The sequence below is a fragment of the Petaurus breviceps genome, unplaced genomic scaffold (assembly GCF_028583685.1).
Source record: "Petaurus breviceps papuanus isolate PSGF00001 unplaced genomic scaffold, PetGlider_PUasm1.0 139, whole genome shotgun sequence".
Classification (NCBI taxonomy): Eukaryota; Metazoa; Chordata; class Mammalia; order Diprotodontia; family Petauridae; genus Petaurus; species Petaurus breviceps.
Window position 1 is genome coordinate 1,035,901 of NW_027185697.1, and position 20,236 is coordinate 1,056,136.

Here is a 20,236-nt window from a genome sequence, read left to right on the forward strand (position 1 = left end):
TCAGAGCTGGAAGGGACCCTTTGTGTTGAGGAAATGCAACATAAAACTGACATGGGCCCCAGTGCATAGTGGGGCGTAGCATTCTGCGACATTGATTGAGCTTCTGGATGTGTGTGTATTAACCCCTCTACCTGCTCAAGTGATCCCATTCCATCTCTCCTCCAGCAGATTGCCCCCCTCTGTCATCCCCACTCTTTCACCTTTTTCCAGTCCCTCCCTCTCTACTAGCTCATTTCCCACTGCCTACAAGCTTACCCGTGTTCCTTCCATCTCAGAAAACCCCTCCCTCGGTCCTTCCTTCCATCCCCACTAACTGTTGTCCAGTATCTTTTCTGCCCTTTGTGGCCAAACTCCTTGAAAAGGCCATGTGTGATAGGTGCCCCCACTTTTTGTCCTCCCTCTCTTCTTAACCCCTTACTGTCCAGTTTCCAGCCTCACCATTCCACTGAAACTGCTCTCTCCAAGGTGATCTCTTATTGCCAGATCCAGTGACTTTTTCACAATCCTGATCCTCCTGGACTTCTCTGAAGCCTTTGACATTGTTAATTGCCTTTTTCTCCTTGGTACTCTCTCCTCTCGAGGTTTTCAGGACAGCCTTTTCCTGGTTCTACCTATCTGACCACTCCTTCTCTGTCTCTTTTGCTGTGTCCTCTTCCAGATCCATGCCCTCTAAAAGTGCGTATCCCTTAGGGTTCTTCCCTGGACCCTCTATACTACTTCACGTGGTGATTTTATCAGCTTTCATGGCTTTAATTACTGTCTCTATGCTGATTGGTTCCCAAATCTCTCTTTCCTACCCCAAACTCTCTGATCATCTCCTGTATCGTCTGCCCAACTCACGAATCTCCCATGTCCTGGAGAGACTAATGTCTCCACTAATCCTACCACGTGTTCTCTTTTCTTTGGGGTGGTAATAGAGCCAGTCAGCCAAAGTAGAACAGAGACCTCACGTAACAGTGCATATACTCACTTGTCATGTGCCATATCTTGTAGTTATAATTCTTTGGTTCAATAAATGCTTGTTAAATTCCTGCTGCGTGTGGAGCAGATTGTGCTGGGTGCTGGATGCATCCCTAGCCCCCAAGGATCTGATCCTTTACTGGAGGATGGACCAAACACAAGTAACCATAGCACAAAGCACCAAGTGGTAATGAGAGTTTTATAGGTGCAAACAGAATGCCGCGTGTGGCCAGGGAGGAGAAAGACCATTTCTGGCTAGAGCAGTTCAGTCTAGCTTAAGGTAGGAAATGCTGTTTTATCTGGGCTGTAAAGGGTGGATAGGATTGGGACAAGAAGATGCTAGGGAGAGAAAGGTATAGGCCTAGGAGAACAGTGTGAGCAAAGGCACGGGGGTGGGGAGTTGTCAGTCATGTTCCAGATTGCCTCCAGGGGAGAGTCTTTGGAAGAGACTTGTTTAAGATGACGCAGCAGAAGTGCAGCGGTCCTGTATTTTGCGGGGCTTCAGGTGCCCCATGAGGACGTTGGACTAGCCTGGGAAGGTGATCGTGATCCAGAGTCACAGGTTTTGAGCAGAAGAATGAGATGCCAAATGTCAGGAAAATGAGTCTAGAAGTGTCTTGAGAAGAGAGTGAAGAGGGAAGATCGTGGAGATCGGGAGGGTTGCTAGGAAGCCACTGCAGTCATCTAGACTGTTGGTGACGAGCCTGGTGGCAGGAGGAGTAGAAAGGAAGGGGGACATGAGAGAGAGGGCGGTGCAGAATGCTGTGTAATGGCATATGAAAGGTGAGGGAGAGAGACAAATGAAAGTGAAAAGCATTTTTAGTTTGGGTGCATGGTGGTGAAAGCAGAAGGAAGAAGAGATTGGGGAGAGGGTAGTTCAGTTTGGGATGTGGCAAATCTAAGGTGCTGGTGGCATGTTGTCAGGGTGGTGTGCTGTAGGTGATTGGAAATCCGGGCCTGCAACTTGCGAGGTAGGGCTAGTGACAGAGACTTGGGAGCCAGCTTCGGAGGCTTGATAGTTTTAATTCTTAGAGCGAATCAGATTACCAGTTGGAAGATCTTTGGGAAACAAGGGAGCCAAGACCAATAGTCTGGGAAACACCAAACTTTAGGGGTTGTTGGGGGAAAGATTCAGGGGCAGCATAGGAAACAGAAGGAGACATTAGAGAGGCAGGAGAACCAAGAAAATGTGGCATCTCTAAAATTGAGGGAGTTCAAAGAAGCTAATAGGAAGGAATAGTCAGTATTGTTGAATGCTTCTGAGGTCAAAGAGGATAAAACATTAAAGAAATTGAACTGGTAATTTGGAAGTGGCTGTAAGCCTCTTCCTTTTTTTCCTGCAACAGCCAAAGGAAATAGTTCACTGTCCTTCCCTCTGATTTTCCTTTCTTTGTCCATCTTTTCCTGCTCATTTTGCCAAGAGCTATAGTTGACTGTTCCCTGAAGGTAATTGCAAGTTGGGAAACCTATCAACAGTGTAAACTTGTACTCTATACTCCTGCTTACTTATATAAGTAATGTGTTATTTTGAAATGGGAAAATGAAGGCCCAGGAGCAGTACAGAGATGGTGTATCAGACCCAGGGTAATGATAGAGCCTGACTCGCATTTCCTTTTCAGAATGCTAGCTTGTGAAGGTTGTTGAGTTTGAAAAACTTTCAGACTGTCTGGACCATTGTTCACACGATTCTTAATGACCAGCAGGAACAAGATCTTTCTCCTAATGTGACCAATTTTCTTTGATGCAAGAATCTGAAATCATGCGTACCAAATGCAGTTCAAGGGAGATACTAATTTATACCTAAATCACAAACTCAGCACCAAGTAACTGTCAAGTGATGAATGGCCGTGCTCTGGTTAAGAATATCAGTGTGCTCATGTTGAGGTATTTTGGCAGGCTGAGGGGTAAGAGGTGAGAAGGACAGCTTCCCAACCTGACAAGAATTCTGATTGGCCGGTGATGGAGGTTGTGGTGGGGCTGCTACGGGCTGCTCTGAGGTACATTGACAGTGAGCCCTGGAAGGGCATTTAGAGACCATTCTGTCCAATACCCTCATATTACAGATGGATAAACAGGCCCACGGAGCTTATGACTTGCCTGAGTTCTCAGAATTTGCTCAACAGTCTTGCCAAAGCCCAACCTTTAGGATTCTGTTTTCTTTATACCAAATGTCACAAAGTAGAAGTCTGAAAAAACAAGCCGCAAGTAAATGAATTTGGTCCACATTTTCTGCTTACTATGTTTATCTTTATGTTGATTTCCACTTTCAGTTTTTATATCTGTTGGGAATCTCCAGACAGTGGAGGTTTTTCCTGTATGCCTGTGAGCTTAGTGACATTAAACATCTACCTTTATTTACTTCCTCTTCTAAGTTGTTTTGTAAATTGTGGCATAGAACAAATTCTCTGCTTTATAACTTTGCGTGTGGGGAAGGAGTGGTGTCTTTGGTAAATGAAGCGCTCTTGTACACGCCCAGTGTCTAAAAGAAAAAAGATGTCACATCTGAATGGGGTCTGGACAGTGAGCCTCCCTTCTTGATCTGTTTTTCTTTTGTTTCCTGTGGTTAGCTGTTTCTTAGCCTTTCATTTGGAATAGTGAGACAGAAAAGGTGTGTGGGTGGGGAAGGGTTAGAAAGGAGCCATTTACAGATGCGGTTGTTTTAAAAAATTTTCAGGCTAAAACTTGGGGCTGTAATGAATGACTAGGGGTTATCTGGGTTTTCGTGTCTAACCAAATATGCCATTGTGCCTGCAAGCAGCACTGTACCTCCCCATACCACACTGACTGCCTCATTCAGAGACCTGGATTCCTGTCTCCTTTGCTTAGCCTGTCTAGCTTGTAACAACCCTTCAAATAAAGGTATTTTTCTTGGAACACAAAAACCATCCTGCGTCATTTCATGTATCCAGCCTCAGTAGTGTTGGGTTTCTTGTAAGTTTTATGTATATATATATATAGTAATAACTTGAGTTAGTTGTTTTTATAAAGGCCAGCACATACTCTGGGCATGTGAACTCTCGTTAAGAGATACCAGTAACCTCCTTTTTCCTTTAGGTATTGTGTCCAGATCTGGTACCCTCACCTATGAAGCGGTTCATCAAACTACCCAAGTTGGCCTGGGCCAGTCATTGTGTATTGGTGAGATTTCCATTGAAATGGGGCATTTCGTTGATTGCAATAGTAATTAATGACTTGGGCATGTAATAATTATATTGTTATATGGTCATTTTTCAGTCCCGTCTGACTCTTCTTGTCCCCTTTGTGGTTTTCTTGGCAAAGATACTGAAATGGTTTGTCATTCTTTCTTCAGCTCATTTTACAGATGAGAAAACTGAGGCAAACAGAGTTAAGTGACTTGCCCAATGTCTGAAGCCACATTTGAGCTTAGGGAGCTGAGTCTTCCTGACTCCAGGCCCAGCAGTCTGTTCTTTATGGTGTTTTGTTTGCCTTATCTCATTTGAACTTATAGCCCTGTGAGACAGATACTACAGGTAGCATTATTCCAGTTTTACAGAAAGGAAACTGAGCCAAGAGTTTGACCTGCCCTTGGTTAGGTAAGATTTGAATCCAGGTCATCCTACATTCTGAGTCCTTGAGGGTTTTTATTTAAGAGTCAGTCTGGGGGACTCCTGTTTGTGTGATGACTTCTAGAGAGTTGTTGGCAGAAGGCCTTGAGGGGCAGGTTGATCTTATGGTCAGTGCTGGGTACTAGCTCCAGCACTTGCCTGGTCTTTGACTTTGGACAGAGTCCTCTGCTTTTCTGAAGCTCTGACATATGGACGCTAACAGTTGTACCCCCTCACTCATGGGCCTTTGTGAGGAAAGCTCCTTGAGATCTCGAGAGTGTCCACAACGGGTGAGCTCCTGGTGTTAACAAAGACCAGACTTATTGTGCTTGTTGAATTTTTCTTCTTTTCAGTACATTTTTTTTTCCCAAAATGTACCTTCTCAGTTTATTTGTGAGGTTTTTAACTGATCCTTTTGAATTTCAGATTTTGCATTATCTCTTTTGGGTTGTATTAAAAATGTTAGTGGGGGGTGGCTAGGTGGTGCAGTGAGTAGAGCACCGGCCCTGGAGTCAGGAGGACCTGGGTTCAGATCTGGCCTCAGACACTTGACACACACACACACACAAAAACTAGTCGTGTGGCCTTGGGCAAGTCACTTAACCCCAATTTCCCTACCCTCCCCCTCCAGAAAGCAAAAAAAAAAAAATGTTAGCTGCTGAACACTTGGCAGATTTCTCATCTTTGAAATTCTTCTTAAGCTCGAGGACTTGAAGGCATTAATAATCATACGAACTCACATTTCTGGAGTTCCTTGAGTGTGAGGAGCCCTGTGAGCCAGGTAGTCCCTGCATTTGTGTTACCTTTTTACAGATGGGAAGCTGGAGCTGAGAAAAGGAGAGAGCTTTGCTAAGGCCTGCAGGGCCAGTAAGATTTGAACCCAGGTGTTCTGTCTCTGACTTGTGCTTCACTCCCGTCAGAAAGAGCTGAGCCAGCTCTGCTTGGGGCCAAATCCACAAGCTGTCATTTAGGGCATGCCTCTGTTAGGTGAGTGTGTGCCATGCAGCCAGCCCTGGCGCTCCTGCCTGGGGAGAGAGGCAGCAGAGAGCCCCCTCCACCATCAGCCACCATGTCTAGCCAACTTCTGCCCAAGCCCCTTTGTGGAGTAATGGCTTATCAGGCAGTTACTTTATATATGGTAATTGGGACTTAAATGTGGTTCATAAAACAACACATACTTTCCTTGACCTCACGGGCTCTACAGGCACAGAACAAGCTGTAACCATCACACACATTTTATTTAAAATAGATATCTTCATTTGTTATTATTGCATTTGCTTTTGGTCTTCCATAGAATCATTTTTAGGAGAGAAGGAACAAAGTGAAAAGATGGAAAAATCCTAAGCTATTAGAGCAGAAAGGCCCTAGAGACTCCAGTGTGAACCCACTCCTTTTATAAATGAGAGGGAGTGAGGTGGGGCTGGGGTCAGTATCACTTAGATTCAGCACCAAAGAAGCACAGTCATTTAACCTCTGTCTGGGGCTACTGACAGAAACCAGTGCAGTGTTTTAGTGTTTTTCACTTTAAAAAATTCAAGTGAGGAGACATTTAAAATAAATTTTAGGCCAGGGTAAAAGTGCAGAGCAGGCAGGAGGGCTGTTGTTCATCTGAAACAACATCTTTGCCCACTTTCAAGACTTCCCCGCCATTTTCTCAGCTTATATTCCCTTTCTTTTCCTTTTCAGGGATTGGCGGTGACCCCTTTAATGGAACAGATTTTATTGATTGCCTTGAAGTCTTCCTTAAAGACCCAGCCACAGAAGGTATCATCCTGATTGGTGAGATTGGTGGCAATGCTGAAGAAAACGCAGCAGCCTTCTTAAAACAACACAACACAGTAAGGGCATTGTTGATGATTTCATGGTGGGTTTTAAAGTGGAAAATGTTATTCCTGTTTGATGGGTTAATTCATAGGGTCATAGGTTTTAGAACTAGAAGGGCCTTCATAAATCTTCTGATCCAGACCCTACATTTGGCAGGTGTCAGGGTTAGGTAAAGGATGCAACTGAAGACAGAGGTTCAGTACCCTGGACAGGGCCACCTGCTTAGGCAGATGCTGAGCTGTTCATTCAAGCCCAGCTCCTCTGTCTCCATTCCAGGATTTTCCCTACTCTTCCCCATGGTCTCTCAACAGCATCAGTGTGAAATGTGGAATTCAGATAGATTAATAAAAGGCGTTTGGGGGATTGAAGATTGGTGGCATCCCTGGAGCTCAGAGAGGTTATAGAAAATTTTATTTTTCATATAAATCCTCTTTGGGGAAGGGGCTGCATTTGACTCCATCCAGTTTGCTGCAAGCTTTCTCTCGTTCTTGCTTTTTTTAGTCATGTCTGGAACTTGGAGCACATTATAGGTCTAGTCCACTGGAGCTGAGCTGCTACTTTTTGTACTTTAATTTTTAAGAGAATTCATATTCTATTTGAACACAGTACTGAGAAGAGTGAGACTTGGCCCTGATCCTTGAAGTACTTAAGAGCTAAGTGGGGGAGGCTAGCCACAAGCTGCTTCTTGTTGTTTTTCTCAGTACAAGTAAATCTGTTCTTGCCTCTGGATCCCTAGTGAAGACAGGGCCAGTCCTTCCCTAGTTCCTTGGATAGTGGGCTTTGTTTTGAAGAGGAGGAGGAGGGAGGCTGATGAGGATGGTCTTCAGGGAGTGAGGAAGGGAACCAGCAGGGTATGTGGACCTAGAAGGCAAGGGAGGGAAGGGATCAGGTGACAGATGCTGAACAGAAGCCAAAGGGAATAGACTTGAGAAAAGATTGTTGCATTTGCCAGTTATTTGGTCATTAGTGACCTTTGGAGAAAGCAGTTTTAATAAGGTGGAGAGAGAGGGTAGGAGCCAGTTTTCAGATTGACTTAAGGAGATTGTGGGAACTTAGATTGGAATAAGTTCTCAACTGGTCTTCTTGCCTTCATTGTAACCTCTAGACCCTCCAACACACTGCCAAAATCATTTTCCCAAATCACTTTTTTTCCTCTTATTTCCCTCTCTGTTGCCTACAGTGTACCTTCAGGACCAAGGGGGAGACAATATATAAATCCAAGATGTCACACCCATGGCCCTCTGGCATTTGCAACACTCTCAAGTACAGTTCAAACTACATTAAAATGTAATTGTGAAATATTTAACAAAATAAATAAAAATGCAATAAAATATATATCCTGTTAATTTTCTAATGTTAATGTTTTCTAAATTGCTATGATGCTGGAGGGATCTGTTCCTTTGTGAGTTTGACCTCACTGCTGTAAATAACTAGGTACCATGCAAAATATATTCAGAGAGAACAGAAAGTGATCTTAGAAAGGAAGGTTCTGGAGGCTGCAGGGGGGCAGTCAGGGATCCGTGAAAAGCTCCTTCAGAGTCTGGAAGGAAGCAGGCAAGTGGAGCAGCTGAGGAGAGGAGGGAGAGCATTCCCTCAGTGAGGGACAGAGATGGAGTGTCCTGAATGGGAACAGCAGGTGTTGACGGGCTGGACAGTGTGGAAGGCAGTAAAAAGAAAGGTAGGAAAGGGCCAGCTTGTGAAGAGCTTTTAATGCCTTTGATCCTGGAGATAAGAGAGAACCATTGGAGCTTATTGAGGGGAGAGGGTGAAGTACCCCAGGCCTGCACTTGAGGTCAGTGGAGGGCAGATTGGAGTGGGGAGTGACTCGAGGTGAAAGGTGATAAAGGCTTACAGCAAGGCAGCAGCTCTGTGAGTGAAGAGAGGGGGTGTATATGAGACCGATTCTGGAGGTGGAAAGATGAGATGTGGTTGTGGCTTGGATGGTGGGCTGCAGGCTTGTGGCCACTTGAGGAGGATGCTGAGACTGTGAACCAGGCTGACTAGGAGGCTGCATGGGGGTGCCCTCAACAGTAATTCTGAAGAGTGAAGGCTTTTGGGGGAAAAATGATATTTAGTATGAAATGCCTGCTATTGGACAGCCAGTTTAAGAGTCAGAAGAGGGATGAAGGCTGGATCTCTAGGTCTGAGAATCATCTGCATAGAGATAATCAAAGCCATGTCTGCTAATGAGATCGTCAAGTAAGAGCGTCTAGAACAGGGGTCGGGTACCTGCGGCCTCCTGGCCCACATGTGGCCCTCTAGGTCCTCAAGCGCACCACTTTGGCAGAATGAAAACTTCACTGGATTCAAAGGACCACACTTGAGGACCTAGAGGGCCACACATGGCCTTGAGGCCACAGGTTCCCCACCCCTGGGCTAGAAGGACCGAGTCTTAGGGGAGTCTCTGCAGTTAGTGGTCATGATATGAGGAAGATTCAGGAAAGTGAATGTTTTCAACAAAATCGAGTCTCCACCGGCATTAGTAGAATGGCGTGTGTGACTGAAGCAGATTAGAACTTGCCCAGGGCTGTTTTCCTGAGCTTGTTTAGAAGAGATCAGTGATCTCCAAGGAGAACCCTGTCATTTTAATCATGGCTTAATACTTGGTGTTGGTTTTCACAGCCAGTGTGAGATGCAGGGCCTCCTGCGGCCTGAACTTCCACATACCATTCACCTGCGGGGTTTCTTGAGTTAAGAGTTTCTGTGGTTTGATTGACTTTTTCATTAGAGTGTTTCCAGAAGGGGTACCTTCTTTGTTTAAAAATAGCATTCTGTTCTCTCCACAGGGTCCAAAAGCCAAACCTGTAGTGTCCTTCATCGCTGGCTTGACTGCTCCTCCAGGAAGGAGAATGGGTCATGCTGGGGCCATCATTGCCGGGGGGAAAGGCGGGGCGAAGGAGAAGATCGCTGCTCTCCAGAACGCAGGGGTGCTTGTCAGCATGTCCCCTGCCCAGCTGGGCAGCACCATGCACAAAGTGAGTGCACAAAGTGTGGGGCTGACGTAATGACTCACAGGTTACAGAGTGAGTGTCGTGTGGGGCTGACGGAACGACTCACAGGTTCCTGAGCTTAGCAGCGTGCGCCCGGATTTGGCCCTTGAAAACCAGAGTTCTTCTCCATTCAGCTACTGGTTTGCTGACATTGAGTAATTCCATTAACATTCTAATTGGGCATGACCAGAAATAACTTTCTGAGTAAAAATCTTATGAAAAAACCTACAACTTTGAGATTGCCTGTTTGCAAGATAGAACTCTGCTAGAGAGCCCTCTGACTCCTCGCCAAGTGGCGGGTCCTTTTGGGGGGCTGTTTTTTTCTTTCATGGAAGGGGTCATAGATTTTGATCTGGACTGGACGTAGAGGTCGTCCAGTCAGTTTCATGGGTGAAGAAATGGAGGATTAGGGAAATTAAATGACTTGGTCAAAGTCACTTAGTACTAAGAAGGGGAGTCAGGATTTGAACTTGGTTCCTCCAGCTGGAGAGCCAGGGCTAGCTCCCTGCAGCACAGGAACCTTAGGCTGATCATTGCTGTCAGGGGAGCCCTTCTGCAGGGGTACTGGGAAGGAAAAGGACATCTGCCAAAAGAAGGAGCTTTTTTCATTGAATGGAGCACAGCAGAGAGAGGGCAGTGGAGAAGAGGCCTGGTGAGGGGGCAGGTTTTTATTTGATTTCCTGTTTGCATTTGAACTTAACATTGAGTAATGGGTCAACAGTGGTGGGTGGGCTTGGCCATCATCATTGTTCCTGTCCCTGTTTGCCTTCTGTGGTATTTCTCTTTCTTTACTGCTGCTATTATGATTTCTTTATGGGTGGTTTTCAACCCTGTGCCTTTTCCTTCTTAATCAGAGCCTTGAGATTGAAAAGGTGCCGAGGAGCTTGGCTAGCTGGTGATCTATTCGGACCAGTGCTTATGCTGCCTTAGGGCCGAAGGAACCTTCCCTGTGTGGTCTGTTCCCCTCTGCCTGGAGAGGGGAGGATATCAACAGCCACACACTCTTTTCCTGAGTGCCTTTTACACAGCCGGTGCTCAATAAGTGATTGGTGAATTAGCTGAACTGAATTATCACCAGTGTTGTTTGTAGCCAAGGCAAGCCAGGGGGACAAACCAACCCAACAAAACCCCCATTTCTAATACCAATATGATTCTATTCTGGCTTTGTTTTGGGGTAAGAGTCTGTGGGTTCCCTGTTTTCTTATTATCGTCCCGTGTTGTCACCCTCCTATCGAACAGGGTAATACTGGTTGTTATCCTGTTCAAGAGTCACCTTGGTGGCTAGAGAGCATAGAAGAAATGGAAGGGAGGGAGGGAGGGAGGGAGAGGAAAAAAAGAGGGAGAAGGAAAGGAAGGGAGGGAGGGAGGGAGGAAGACAAGGGAGGGAGAGGAAAAAGAAAGGGAGAAGGAAAGGGAGGGAGGGAGGAAGGAAGGGAGGGAAGGAGGAAGGGAGGGAGGGAGGGAGGAAGACGAGGGAGGGAGAGGAAAAAGAAAGGGAGAAGGAAAGGGAGGGAGGGAAAGAAGGAAAAAAGGGAACAAGGAAGGCAGGCTCCTGGCGGTGCTTGAGCTTGTGATGGAGCCTGTGTTGCCAGATTGTTCCAGCAGGTGGCAGCAGAAGCCTTGGGATTTCACTGACTTTATCTTGTCATTGACACCCTCCTAAAGCAATTTCAGAGCCTCACTTTGAGGTGTTTTCTTCAAATCCCAAGGAGATCTGAATTTAGGTTTACTTTCTGGCACGCTCCACTCATCTGGTTCCATTCCTTCATTAAAAAGACCAGCTAGCACCCATTCTGTCAGTGCAGATGCAGAGGGGTGCAGGCATGTTTGTTACCCCACAAAGGGTCCTGTGGGGGGGTCAGTGTGATTCAGGGACTGCCTCTCTGCCACCCGGTGGGAGGTGCCAGTAGTGCAGCTGGCCCAGGGAGATGGGGGCTGACAAGACCGTGGTGGTGTGAAAGCCGCACTTGGGTTCTTAAGGGCCTCCATCCTGCGCACTTTGTCTCTGCTTTTTGTGGCAGCACAAAAGATCCTGGCATGAGAGGTTTCTGAATCCTGTTGACCACAAGTGTCATTTGGGTCTCTCTTTTCTCTTCCCTCCCCATTCTTCTGTCTCTGAAGGAGTTTGAGAAGAGGAAGATGTTATGAAAGAAAGAGAAAAAAGCCTTGGAATGAATCACTGTAGAAATGTGAACCAGCAGCTTCCAGCATCCGCTAGGCTCTTGTCCACTAAACGTCTGCCTCCTGTACACACCTGCCTGATGCCGGCCTTCCAGTCCAGCAGGAAGTGATTTGTGATGTTGGGATGCCCTGCATTCAGATGTGTTTACCTAATTGTACATCAGAGTCAATAAATCTTGTATTTGATTTGAATATGGAGTTCTAAAGTTCATTGGTGAACATATGGCCTGAGGGAATGGGAAAGGAGGATTTTAAAATATTTTTTTAAAGAATGATCTATGTGACTCTGGAGTCAGGAGGACTTGAGTTCAAATCTGGCCTCAGACACTTGATACTTAACTAGTTGTGTGACCTTGAGCAAGTCACTTAACTCCAATTGCTTTGCCTTCCCCCTCCAAAAAAAAAATGATCTCTGTGGTATTGAACACACTTAGATCCTTCAGGTGAATGAGAATTGACTTCTGTCAGAATTGCATTCATGCTGTATCCTACACTTAGGGACTGCAGCCACTCACCCCTTTCAGCTCTTTCTGGTTGCTTCTGACAATGTTTCACATGCTTCCTTCTGCTCCCATAATTTCCTCAGCCCCAGTGCTTTCTATTGCCCACATTTGGGGCTGAGGAAACTTCCAATGGCCAAACAGCAGAAGCAGCAGCAGGAGGAAGAAGCCTTTGTTTACAGTCCTTTTTTTTCCTTGCCAGAGAAAGGGGGCTTTGTTAAAGAGTCAACAACTCTAGCTAACTGTTCAGCTGAAAGATTGGCCATGTGTTGATTGAACATGTCTAGCTCTGAGGTTCAGGAAGCAAGAATTCAGCTAAGAATGAACCTTGATTACTGCAGAGAGGCATGTGGACCAGGTGATTGTCCAGCTCCCAGCCGCTTTTCACAGCCCGAATAAGTGCTGAACCACGGTGCCAAAGGCCTGCAAAGATAAAGTCATGAGACTGATTTCCTTTAGCGACTCTCAAGAATATCAGTCTCCATTGCTGGCCTCCAAGTATGGAATCTGGGTTCAGTCCTGCTTTGGACAAGTCACTGAGCTTTACTTAAAATGGGGGTAATGATGGTGCAGGCAGGTAGGTGGTACAGTTAGAGTTCCAGCCTGGAGCCAGGAAGACTCATCTTTCTAAGTTCAAAGCCAGCCTCAGACACTTCCTAGCTTCGTGACCCTGGGCAAGTCACTTAACTCTCCTTGCCTCATTTTCCTCATCTGACAAATGAACTTGAGAAGGAAATGGCAAACCTCTCCAGTGTCTCTGCCTAGAAAGCCCGAAAGTGTGTCACAAAGAGTCGGACACAACTGAAATGCTACTTTTAACACTGCCTTGGAATTGTTTGGAGACAAAAATGTTCTGGCACACCTTCGAGTGCTGGGACAACAGCATTTGCCATATTATTAAGCAGAGAACTTGTGCCTGGAAAAGACACAGCTCAAAAGCAGAATCCTATTCAGTGGGAATTGGGGAGGGCAAAGAGGGGGTCAGGCATTTTTAAGGGCTTGCTCTGGGCCAGCCCCGGTGCCAAGATCTGGCGATACAAATGCAATCAGATAACCCCTGCCCTTCAGGTGCCGTTCTAGGGAGGGGTCAGTGACACATAAAAGGGAGCCCCAAAGGGGGCGTAGGTGGAAGAGGAGGGACCGCCGACATCCCTTCTTCCTGATACCTCTCTTGTACTCGTTCCCTAGTTCATGTTCTGCCTTGGTCTGGGCTTTCGTCCATATAGGAACTTTTGGTGCTAATGCGGTTTGTTAGCTTTTCTGTTCAAACTTTGGAGTTTCCTGGTCACTGAAGGATCCAAAGATTTCCCCAGGGGATGAGAGCTAGTATATGGCTGAGGTAGCACCTGGTCTCCCTGGCTTCCATTACTGGCACATGATCTACCACAGAGATGGGCAGGCAGTAGAGAGCTGGGCCTGGAGTCAGGGAGCCCCAAGTTCACATTCTCCTTACACACTTAATAGCTGCAATGACCCTGGGCCTCAGTTTCCTTGTCTGTAAAATGAGGATAATCCTGGCGCCTGCCGCACAGTGCTGTTGGGAGGATCTACATGTTAGCTATTACCTGATAACTACCTCTTTTGTTGTAAATGATGTTTGTCAGCGAGCATTTATTCAGCACCTCCTGTCTACCAGGCATTGGGGATACTGTGTATCAAACGCCGGTAATACAAAGGCAGGCAGAAAATGTAGAACCATAGTTCTAAGGTTGGAAGGTGTGTTCCAGGTTGTTTGGCTCAGCCCCCTTATTTTAGGTGCCATCTCCTATCCCCCTTCCCGTCTAACGCATCAAAATGATGCCCCTTCTAGGTTCAGCTTAAGTCACATGTCCGCTGGGATGCTTTCACTAGCACTGTGACCTCTCTCTTTTCTGGGTAGGCTTCATTGCCTGGCCTCGTTGACTTCACTGTTCTTTTCACATACATAAGGGCCTCGATTGTAAGGGCCTTGGAAGCCAAGATGAGTTCTTGGTCATCCTCACATTGGCACGTTGATGCCTTGCATGCGGTTAATACTCAAGAAATAGGTTTCAGTGAATGTGATTAGACAAAGTGACTGGGCTCCTTCAGGGAGATTTCTGCCACTGGAGCGGAGAAAATGCCTTTCTTCCCACCTTTGCCACAACATTGCAGATTTCTGGGTCCTTTCCCTTACCTGCCTCTCCTCCTTGCTACCACCTTTCCAAAATTACCCAGTGATTGCTTGTGTTTTGTATTTAATTATATTATGTGCATGTGTGGTTTCAACAGAATGTAAGCTCCTTGAAGCATGGCATACAGTAGGCACTTAATATGTGCTTGTTTATTGATTGATGGAACCTGCTTTGGTCCCATCTGTGTTGATAACTACAGCAGACCTGGCATATTCCCATACCATTGAGAGGTGTTAATTGAGTTATGAATGAAGGTTCTTTAGTGGGAGCTTATGTGTCCAGTGGAGATGAGGGTTTCGTGGGGAACCACTGCCAGAATTTGTCCAGAGCACCTGAAGGGCCCCACTGTGCAGTTTCCTTATTATTTCACAGTTTTGTTCCCAAGTCAGAGGATATGCTGTTTCCTTAGGAAAATGTATATTCCAGCTCTGTGTATAATTTGGAAGATCTACTTCCTTTGACGCTTATAGTATTTCAACTTTCTCTCTTTAACCTTAGCCAGATGGTGCTGTGCTGTGTTATGTGATATTAATAATGTCAGAACTGACTGTAGTTAGAAAAAATGCTGAAAACATACACTTGGAGTATATTTCTTACAAATTATTACTAAGTCCATGCTGGCAAATGCTGTTTTACTGTAGGAGTTGATGAAATGCCAACAGTTGTAAATGAGTAATACCAGTTCCAGCAAGAGGCCTGATGAAACTCTGGATTGCCTTTCTTATAAATGGAAATAAAAAGGCCAAGAAAATCAACACAGTTGAGTAATATACACACAAAATCAAATCTCACTTCCCTGAGTTAAATGTTCATTTCAGCTAAACTTTCATAGAATTCTGGAAATAAAGCTGGAAGCTTGTTAGTATATAATCCTTTTATTTTACAGGTGAGGAAACTGGGACCCAGACAAGGGGTGACCTGCGTGAGGTCACACTAGTAGGAATTTGAACAGCATGAGGTCCCCATATGGATGAAACCGGGGCTCCAGACACAAAACAATAAAAACCTCCACAAATACCTTGTATATATCATATCCTCTTATGTATTCATACAGAATGTTTCCACATTGTCACAATAGTGTGTAAGCTCCTTAAGAACTGGGATTGTTTCATTTTCTGTCTTTGTATTCCAAAAATGTCCCCATAGTGTCTGGCCCGTAATGGGCATTTAATAAAAGTTGATTGATTGAGTGACTTGTGTCTTTGGAACTAGAGGAAATGGATTTATATTAAAGTAGAATTGATTCTAGTTAACACAAAAAAGAGCTTGACCATCAGGCTGATAAATCCCTAAATTAGGAAAGACAGTTGTGGAAAACTCCATCCCAGAAAACCTTTAAGAAAAGAGCAGAAGGCCATCTGTCTTGGCCTATTCAGGTTTTTACTAGCCTACAGGCAAAAGTTCTTTGACCAAAGGATCCATCATTCTATCAATTTTAGAATTAACCACTGATCTGTAAGCTTTTTTTGGTTTTTTACTCTTTTCATAGATAACAATTTCAAGCAACTTCAGAATAGAAAATACCTAATATTATTAGAGATGTCTTAGGCGTGCTACTTGAATTCCAGTAGGTTCTTTCAAAGCCAGAAGATGAACTTGCCTTAAATGAAGGTAATACCTTAACTGGTACCACATCCAACTAGGGAGACTTGCTTCTGTTTAGAGTGTAAACAATCTAATCTGGGTGAATTCTAGCCCCAAAGCATTGAGCCTATGCCCTTGCACTCTTCCATTGGAGTTTAAGATAACCCAGCTCATGAAAGAGAAACGCAACCAGAGTGGTCTGGGTAAAGATGGATTCCATTGTTAAGATTGCTGGAGGCAGCTGAGTCTTATGATCAAGCCAGTTCTTAGTAGGAGTTGCTGATGGCTTTCAGTCCACCTCATTTGAAAGTCCATCCCCTCATTAGTTGTCCAGAATCGAGGTTGATTTTCATCTGTCAGATGAAATACTTTTTCTAAAAGTATTTAAGCATTCAGTGATCTCCAGCCTTTTGTCTTTGGTTACCAAGAGACCACTAACCATCAATTTATTGATTATAAGCCTAATTAATAAATTGATCATTAATTACCCAGAAACTCTCTTGGGGTCTCAGTAGTCACTTAAATGTTTACTGAAGTGAACTGAAAAAGCCCAACTTCAGTTCCCTTTCTGTGATTTCTCTTTTGTCTGATCTAATCATATCAACAAACATTTCTCCAGGGACTCTGCTAGGAGTTCAGGATATGGAGATGAGTAATTAATTATAGGCCTTGTCCTCCAACAGTTTACAATGTAATGGGAGCACAGTGGGCACAAAAAATAAATGATACAAAGTAGAAAGTGAGAGGGCCAAAGGAGAGAGAAAGACAGTGCTCTTGGGAGACAGACAGAAGGCTTTCACAGAGGGTTGGTGGGAGCCATGATTCAGGGAAGGTGGAGGAGGTGGCTTTGAAGGAGAAATCCCTTAAGGAGAAGGATTTCAATAGGCGTGAAGACAAGAGTGCATTCTACTTTGTAAATAGGCAGAAGTGAAGCAGGAGATAGAAAAAGACCAAGAACAATTTATTCACTACCTGTTATAAGACCTGGCCTTGCCCACAGGTAACATGGCAAATAGCTAGTAATCCAATTGATTAGAATATAGAGTGAGAGCAATATGAAATAAGGCTGAAAATACAGATTGGGGCCAGATCATGAAGGGCGGTAGAGTTTTCAGTTTATCTGGAGGCACTAGTGAGCTATTGATGGTTTGTGAACAGACTGACGACATGTTTGTGCTTAGGAAGATTATTTTGGAAGCTGTGTGAGGGAAGGTTTGAAAAGGGAGAGTCTAGAAGCAAGGAGACTAATTGGGACATTTCAGTAGTCCAGACACTAAGTATGATTAACCAAACAGAGGGTGTCTGTGTGCCTGGAAAGGAAAAGAGGAGAGACATTGTCATAGGATAAACAATCTGGCATAGGTGCCAGATCTTGGCAATTTAATGGATATGGGGGATGGGAGGAATTCTGTCCTTGGAGTTCTGTGAGAATGGCAATGCCATCCATAGATAGAGTGGGGATTGGAGGACAGGTGTGTGTGTGTGTGTGTGTGTGTGTGTGTGTGTGTTAGGTACATAAAGTATATTCTGGAAATATCTAAATATTGCACTTAATTTCGTTAGTGGGGGAAATAACACTAGGCATTCCCCCTATCCCCTACCCCCTCCTACCTCCCTATATACTGATTGATCAAGGCCTATCACTGAGAGTTCACTTAGCCACCTGAGCAGGGTTGCTATAGGAATAATATACATTGTGTGAGTAAATGGTTGTAGAGCAGTGTTTGAAAGCACCTTTGAGTAATGCCAGGCCCTCCGGGAAGACCCTGACCAATCAGCTCTGCCAGGGTTCTAGGAAGCTATTTGGTTAGCAGCTCCTCATGCCCCTTCTATCTCTAAATCTAAATGCCAGCCCTTGAACCCCGACTGATCCAAAGCTGACTTGACCTCCAGAGACACTAGGGCTGGAATTCAGGAGCTCACTGAGCAGGAGCTCCAGCTGAAGCATGTTTGAGAAACCTGGATACACTCACCTTATGATGCCAAATGATTTCCATTCTTGTTGAATTGACAGATTATTATAGAGTTCTGGATCCAGACCTGAGAGAGAATTAAGAGGTCCTCTAATCTAGAGGTGTTAAATACCCTGCCTTCTGGAGTGCTGCTGAACCAGATTAAACTGTAGTTGGGAAATTTTATAGCAACGTAAAAATACAAGAGAACATCAATAATATTTGTATGTGATTTTCTAAGTTAATACGTGACCCACAAGAATCCTTATCTATGGTTTAGTGGCCTCTGTTTCCATTTCCAATTTCCATCCATGTGATGGTTTTTGTTTGGTTGTGCCTGACTCTTTGTGACCCCATTTGGGTTGTTTTTTTTTTTTTGATGAAGATACTGGAGTGGTTTATCGTTTCCTTCTACAATCCATTTTACAGATGAGGAAAGTGAGGCAAACAGGGTAAATGACTTGCCCAGGGTCACAAAGCTAATAAATGTCTAAGACTAGATTTGAACTCAGGAAAATGAGACTTCCTGACTTAAGGCCTATGCTCTATCCACTGTGCCACCTAGCTGCCCATTTTGGATTTGATGCCACTGCTCTTAATTTGACCCCCTCATTTTATAGATGAGGAAGCTGAGGCCCAGAGAGGTTAAGTAATTTCCCTAGTCACACAGGTAGGATTATAGGACCATAGCTCTAGAGTTTGAAGGTCATCCAGCTTACCTCTGCTTCCCAAACCTATTTTTACAGATAAGGAAAATGAATCTGGAGAAGGTAATTTACTTGACATTAAGTGGCAAAGAAAGGCAGAATTTGAACTAGGACCTCCATTTTCAACCCAGAGCTCTTCCTACTGTCACATGCTGGAGATGGGTATAGACTTTCTAATGCCATGCAAGAGATATTGACACATGAATCCTTTGGAGTTCCTAACAACGAGATCTGGAGGTGAGTCTACTGGTTCATTTTATTACCAGAAACCTAAGTAAAAGTTAATGATATGAGATGTGGGGAAGCAGATGCAGTGCCAGTGGGACAATCTGGTGGAAGCGTCTAATGGACAGTGGAGTCTCTTAGAGATAATGGAGTGGAGACTGGGATTTCTGAGTCTTCCAAATGAAAACTTGGGAGTGGATGAGACCATCAGGGGAGAGAGTAGCAATTTATACTCCTTTTATGTGCTTATATTCTAATTAGTGTTGTAAATATGTATACCTGCCTTATCTCCCCCTAGTATATTGTAATATCTTTAAGAACAGGAACCATGGCTTACTCAGCTTTATTTTCCCTCAGCCCATGGTACAATGAATTGTATATGGTAGATAGATACTTAAGATTTGTTGAATGGATAAATGAATCAATTGAGGCATAATCCCAGAATCTGAAAGTTGGGAGTGAGACAAATGATTATTTTCTATTATGTTAATTACCCATTATCAATTAGGATCCAGGCTTTTTATTTCCTCATTCAGGGACCAGCCTTTAGAGGTTAGTTAGCTAGTCTCTGAAAGGCAAAGTAGATTGCCCTAATTCTCGGGGTCCATATTCCTCAATCTTGGGTAGGACCCAATTCAACTAAGAGACCTTGTTTCATCTGAAGTGTAAACAGAATCTAATCTAGGTGAATTCTTTTTTAAAAATTTATTTATTTACTTTTAGTTTACAACATTCAGTTCCACAATCTCTTGAGTTTCAAATTTTCTCCCCCTCAACCCCCATGGCGGCATGTCATCAAATACAGGTTCTACAAATAAATACCTTCATGTTGAACATTAGTCATGTTGAAAAGAAGGATTATAACCAATGGGATGAACAATGAGAAAGAAGGGACAAAACACAAATGAGAGAGAGCAAATAGTTTGTTTCAATCTGTATTCAGACTCTGTAGTTCATTCTCTGGATGTGGATATCACTTTCCATCATGAGTCTTTTGTAGTTATCTTACAACCTTTCATTGCTGAGAGGAGCCCAGTCTATTAAAGTTAGATTGTGTACAAAGTTCTCCTGGTTCTGCTCTTCTCATTCAACATCAGTTTATATAACTCTCTCCAGATTATTATTTGAAGTCCATCTGCTCCTCATTTCTTATAGCACAATAATATTCCATTCCATTCATATACCACAACTTGTTCAGCCATTCCCCAGTTGATGGGCATCCCCTTGATTTCCAGTTCTTTGCCACCACAAATAGAGATGCTGTAAATATTTTTGTACATATGGGACCTTTTCCTACTTCTATGATCTCTTTGGGATACAGCTCTAGAAGTGGTATTGCTGGGTCAAAGGGTATGCACATTTTTTTTTTAATAGCCCTTTAGGCATAGTTCCAGATTGCTCTCCAGAATGGCTGGAACAGTTCACAACTCCATCAACAATACATTAGTGTTCCAATTTTTCCACATCCTCTCCAGCATTTATCATTTTCCTGTTTTGTCATCTTAGCCACTCTGATTGGTGAGAGGTGGTACCTCAGAGCTGTTTTGATTTGCATTTCTCTAATCAATAGTGATTTAGAGCATTTTTTCATATG

The 20,236-nt window shown here is 44.2% G+C and overlaps 1 protein-coding gene across 2 annotated transcripts in view; it reads left to right on the forward strand.

The window, feature by feature from the left end:
• Positions 1 to 11,713, forward strand: part of SUCLG1 (succinate-CoA ligase GDP/ADP-forming subunit alpha) — a 47,263-nt gene extending 35,550 nt beyond the window's left edge. For both annotated transcript variants that reach the window (XM_069065842.1, XM_069065851.1), the window contains exons 6-9: positions 4,015 to 4,098; positions 6,213 to 6,364; positions 9,137 to 9,325; positions 11,462 to 11,713. In XM_069065842.1, the coding sequence (XP_068921943.1) occupies positions 4,015 to 4,098; positions 6,213 to 6,364; positions 9,137 to 9,325; positions 11,462 to 11,488 (452 nt within the window). In that variant the 3' untranslated portion in view covers positions 11,489 to 11,713. The remainder of the gene's footprint in view (positions 1 to 4,014; positions 4,099 to 6,212; positions 6,365 to 9,136; positions 9,326 to 11,461) is intronic.
• The last annotated feature ends 8,523 nt before the right edge of the window (positions 11,714 to 20,236 follow it).